This window comes from Physeter macrocephalus, chromosome 11 (genome assembly GCF_002837175.3).
Source record: "Physeter macrocephalus isolate SW-GA chromosome 11, ASM283717v5, whole genome shotgun sequence".
Lineage (NCBI taxonomy): Eukaryota > Metazoa > Chordata > Mammalia > Artiodactyla > Physeteridae > Physeter > Physeter macrocephalus.
In genome coordinates this window covers 45,538,600-45,544,192 of record NC_041224.1, presented here as the reverse complement: position 1 = coordinate 45,544,192, position 5,593 = coordinate 45,538,600, and the positions used below count along the sequence as shown (strand labels likewise).

Here is a 5,593-nt window from a genome sequence, read left to right as displayed (position 1 = left end):
AAACCCGTATCCCCTGCATCGGCAGGCGGACTCTCAACCACTGCGCCACCAGGGAAGCCCTGAGAGTCTGATTATACTGCTCATGCTTGATCACAGAAAGCTCTGCAGGAATTTATCAAAATGCTCCCGGAAGCTGGATAGTATGTGAAAGCCTAGTGTTTACCATTCTCTGGGTCATGGTAGCAACCCAGAGAAGGTTCACTTTACAGGTGTTGAGGCAGAAGCCCAGGGAGGTGACTTGCCTGAGCCACCCAGCTGACTGCGGGCAACACCCTGACTAGGCTGCTGGGGTGCAGCTGGCCCAGGAGCACGTGGCTCTCCACCTGTGCTCAGGCTGCCCCACACACCTGAGACAAAGCTGGGAGGTCCCACCACACCCACTGTCCACCTGCCCTCCTCCCCTCTGGGCTTATAGAGGCAGAGATAAAGAGGAGGGGGAAAGAGAGGGAAAAGTGAAGGGAGATGCCCAGGAGGAAGGGGAGAAGGAGGCTCTGGAGAGTTTGCAGCCCCTCAGAAAGGTGGGAGAGAAGAAAACATGCTTAAAAGGGGGCTGGGTGCCTTTCCTTGCTCGTCACCCTGACCCCAAGACCTGGCTCTGGCCGTGTGAGGGCTTATCAGTTGAGGAAAGTGGCCTTAGGTAAAGCTAGTGCCAGAAAAGCATACTGTCAGCCATTTACTAATGGGAACAAAAAGGTCTCTGTGACATAACCAGAACTCATGCCTGTCTGTAGACATTCCTTGCATTGTACATAACTCTGGGTAACTTTCTGTTTGTAGGGATGTGACAAGAAAGCCATGGTGTGGGACATGCGCTCCGGACAGTGCGTGCAGGCCTTTGAAACACACGAATCTGACATCAACAGTGTCCGGTCAGTGAGTAGAATGTTCACGTTGCTCCTCTGTCCTCCAGTGTTCCCCAGCCTGGGCTAGTGCTTAGCCTCTAGGCTCAATTTACTTGGCTGAGAGAGGCTTTTCCAGCAACAATGGCTGATTTGCGGTGCGGCTGAACAGCACTCGCGATTTCTTGGAGAATTTTAATATAATTGCACTAGGGGCAATGGATGTTATCCTGTCTAGATCAAGTCAGTGTTTCTCATTCATTCATTCAACAAATGTTTATTAAGTCCTTATCTGCTAGACATTATTCCAGAAACTCGGAGTACTGTTTTGAACAAGACAACATCTGTACTGTCCTACAGAAGACAAAGCACAGATAAATGTGCTATTTAAGTACTGCTAAGCGCTAAGAAGAAGTAAAACAGGGAACTGTGATAAGATGGGTTATTTCTTTGAATGGTCAGGCCTCTCTGAGAAATTGATGTTTAAATTGAGACCAGGATAATGAAGGAGCCAGGCTTGCAAAGAGCTGGGGGGAAGATCAGGGAGGTGAGATGTTCAGGGACCTAACAAAAGGCCAGGTGACCACTAGTGAGTCCTGAGTTGGGGAGGTGGCTAGCATGATCCATGTTTTGCCTTTAAAAGATCACTCTGGATGCTGTATGGAGAATGGATTGTAGGGGAGCAAGAATGGAAGTATGAAGGCCCATTAGAAGGTTGCTGTGTGAGTTTTAGAATGAAATGATGGTGGCTGAAACTAAGGAAGATACACAGGGAGGATAGAAATGTCTAGAATTGGGAAGGATTTGAGATTTTACCCTAGCTGCAAGCTATGAAGTAAGGCTGTCACAGATTCATGGATGCTGCTAGAAGGCATGAGACTCCTGGGTTAGAGATGAAGGATAGTTGTTTACTCATAGTGATGGCAGTAGCTGGGGTATCAGCATTTTTGTGCTGGTTACCTAAGCCCCAATTCTACAGGGTCACATGAAAAGGGCCAAATGACACCTGCCCACGCAAAGGGCTGCATTATAGGAGAAGAACCCTAAGCTCGGGGAACCTGAATCTTTTATAAGGGGCAGTAAGCACTTATCCATTTGCTAAGACAGGGAGGGTTGGAGGCAGTGCAGGGAGAAGGCAGTGGTTTCACATGGATTCTGGAGCTCTGTCTTGGGCTAGCTAAGTCTGAGATGCTGTTATACGACCAAGTGGGAATGTCCAGTAGGTAGCAGGAGCTGTGAACTGGACTCCAAGAGAGAGGTCAGGACTTGACATATATATTTAGAAGCTGGCACTGTCAGGACAGCATTTAAAGTATAATCACTCAAGAATCTTTATACTTAGAGGAAAGCACTAGACTTATTCCCCTTAAAAGCCAGAACACAGGGCTTACCTGGTGGTATAGTGGTTAAGAATCCGCCTGCCAATTCAGGGGACACGGGTTTGAGCCCTGGTTCGGGAAGATCCCACAGGCCGCAGAGCAACTAAGCCCGTGCGCCACAACTACTGAGACTGCGCTCTAGAGCCCGTGAGCCACAACTGCTGAGCCCGTGTGCCACAACTACTGAAGCCTGCACGCATAGAGCCCGTGCTCCGCAACAAGAGAAGCCACCGCAATGAGAAGCCCGCGCACTGCAACCAGAGAAAAGTCCACGTGCAGCAATGAAGACCCAACACAGCCAAAAATAAATAAATAAAATAATAATAATTTTTAAAAAGCCAGAACACAGTAAGAATACTTAATTAACTTAGTGGTAGAAATATTAATGAGAACTTTCTAGCTCTTTGACCTCAAATGTAGGAAAGGAAAACAGGGGAAAAAAAACTATCACTTTTTGCAAATGTGCAGTAATTACCCAGAAAATCCAAGGAAATCAATTGAGAAATTACTACAGATAGTAATACGATACAGGATAGAATATAAAGCCACAAAAATAAATTAAATCCCTATATATTCATGAAATAACAGCTTAAACATGCACATTCTCTCACCCATGCTGTTCCCTCTACCCAGAACCCTCTTCTTCTAATATCCACCAGGTCTCTACTTAGGCTGCCCTCTCTCCAGAAGGCCTGATTATTTTTCTTTTTAGATATTTATTTAATTTGGCTGTGCCAGGTCTTAGTTGCAGCACGCGGGATCTTCATTGTGGCATGCAGCATGCACGCGGGATCTAGTTCCCCGACCAGGTATCAAACCCGGGCGCCCTGCCCTGGGAGCACGGAGTCTTACACACTGGACCACCAGGGAAGTCCCTGAAGGCCTGATTAGAGGAGAGGATGACTATAACAGTAATAATCATTAGTTATTGCATGCTTTTTATTTGGCACCGTGCCACATTCTTTGTATAATATATATACTGTCTTATTCAGTCTTTACAGCAGGAAATATGCGTTATCCTCCTTACTTTTCAGATGAAGAAACTGAGGCTGGGCCAGGTGAAGGCACTTGCCAGAAGTATCCCATGTAGTGAGTGGTCAGTGCAGACAGCTTCCTGTGGCTCTGTATATCTGATTGCAGTGTCTGTGTTTATAACCACTGTCTTATCCCTTAGCTCTGGCCAAGTCTTGGGAATGGGGTATATGATCAAGGGGAAGCAAGGATACAGGGGACCTGCCTGTGTTCGGTGTCTGGTACAGATATACATATTATCTAATTTACTCCTCGCCAATACTCTGCAAGGCCAGTGTCACTGTCCCCTGATTACAGAGAAGAAAATTAGGTAGGTCAATTGGGACCTTCCAGATGAGCCTCCCTTTCTGGCCTCTGTAATGAGTGGTCTGTGTATCCCTAGAAGTCTGAGGGACCAGCATGGGACAGCCTTCCCAGATGGTTCTGATGGGCACCCAGGATTGGGAATCACCGCTCTAAGTTCTTTCTCCCCACACTTTCTCTCTGCAGATACTACCCGAGCGGAGATGCCTTTGCTTCAGGATCAGATGATGCTACGGTATGTTTCTAAGTTATTGAGAGCTTTTCCTATCCAAAGGAGAGATATGCTGACCTTATTTTAGTTTTCAAAAATAACTTTTTTCCTGATTACAGAATTGATGTGACTTCAATAAAGAAAACTTGGGGGAAAACACTAAATTATGTTAATCATTATACCCAAGAAAAATCACAGTTCGGTGAATTCCTTTCTGTCTTTTTAGTTTTTAAACAAAATGCTTTATAATTTGCTTTTTTCACTTAGCAATAGATTGTGAACATTTTCCCATGCCAATACATATTTTTCTCCCACACTATATTTTCTTAATGATTGAATAGTTTTCCATGTTATGGATATGCCATCATTTACTTAGCCAGTCTTCAAGTTTTGGGTCATTAGGTTTTTTCCAAGGTTTTTTTTTCCTGTTAAAAACACTGCTGTAAGCAAATATTTTTGGTACCTCTCTTATCATTTCCTTATAATTAATTCTCAGACATGAACTTGTTGAGTTAAAAATGAGCCTAGTTTTAAGGCTTTTGATACTAATTGTCAAATTATGTTGACCTATATTTCAGGAGAAAAAAAATATCCTCCTGTGCCCTCAAAATAGCAAATATCTTATTAAATAATGAATTGCACTCTAATTTGCTATCATGGAAGAAATTACAGGGGAATAGATCGAGGGTTTCATAATAATGAAAATTTAAAACTTCTGTATTTCAAAAAACATTTAACAAAATTTAAGGGCATACATTTGGGAAAATTCAAGAGCTTTCAAAACTTCCCTACCCTTTGATCCAGCCATGCTATTTCTTGGGAACAATTCTATTCTAAGGATTCTATGTTTTAGCTATTCTAAGGAAAATATCAGAGATGCATATAAAGATTTTTATAGAAGAAGGATCATGGCTTCCCCATAATTTTATTTGTAAAAGAGAAAAATCAGACATAATCAAACACTTAGCAGGGTATGGCTAAGTAGATTCTGATATATCCACATGAGGAATATAACAACCATATTACTCCCGTTTTTTTTTAAGATTATTTAATGATATGAGAAAATGCTCATAACATAATGCTAATAGAAGCAGTAATGAAACATCCACCCCATTTAAATCCACACATAAAATAGATTAAGACTGAAGGAAATGGTCCAGATGTTAGTAAATACCTCTAGGATTGGGAGTGACTTTTATTTCCTTCTTTATGCATTTATGAGTTTTCCTGAATTTTCTGCAGTGAACACATATTCTTTGTCAGAAAAAAAAAGAGGGCTTTCATTTTTGTTTTTGTACCTAAAGAAATCTGTATTTGCTGTTTCTTTGAATCTCCAGTAATCCCTGGAGATTAATAGGAATCGAGATTGAGGGAGAAAATACTAGGAGAGAAAACGAAAGAGGTTTTTCCTTTATCCCTCAAACTACACAAGCCACTGGCACCTACCTGTAGCTCTGTGGCCATCAATGCACCAAACAAGATCCAGAAACAAGTGCCTCTTTGTCTTCTTTGTCACCCCAGTGTCGCCTCTACGACCTCCGGGCAGACAGGGAGGTTGCCATCTATTCCAAAGAGAGTATTATCTTTGGAGCTTCCAGCGTGGACTTCTCCCTCAGTGGTAAGATTTTATTTCAGAAACTTTCCCGGGACTGTAAAACAGGAATTCAATAAAACCCAGCTCTGCCAAGCTTCCCCTCCTAGCTAAACTTCCTATGGGTCCATGTGCTAAAGAGTCTACTTTTGCACCAGTTTTCCTCCACTGCATTTCTTTTTTTTTTTTTTTTTTTTTTTGCGGTACGCGGGCCTCTCACTGTTGTGGCCTCCCCCGT

The 5,593-nt window shown here is 43.1% G+C and overlaps 1 protein-coding gene across 3 annotated transcripts in view; it reads left to right on the top strand.

Annotated features, from left to right (window-relative positions):
• Positions 1-5,593, top strand: part of GNB5 (G protein subunit beta 5) — a 41,168-nt gene that overhangs the window by 30,449 nt on the left and 5,126 nt on the right. For all 3 annotated transcript variants that reach the window (XM_024128954.3, XM_007124311.3, XM_028495957.2), the window contains exons 7-9: positions 778-869; positions 3,740-3,788; positions 5,286-5,382. In XM_024128954.3, coding sequence (XP_023984722.1) covers positions 778-869; positions 3,740-3,788; positions 5,286-5,382 — 238 coding nt within the window. The remainder of the gene's footprint in view (positions 1-777; positions 870-3,739; positions 3,789-5,285; positions 5,383-5,593) is intronic.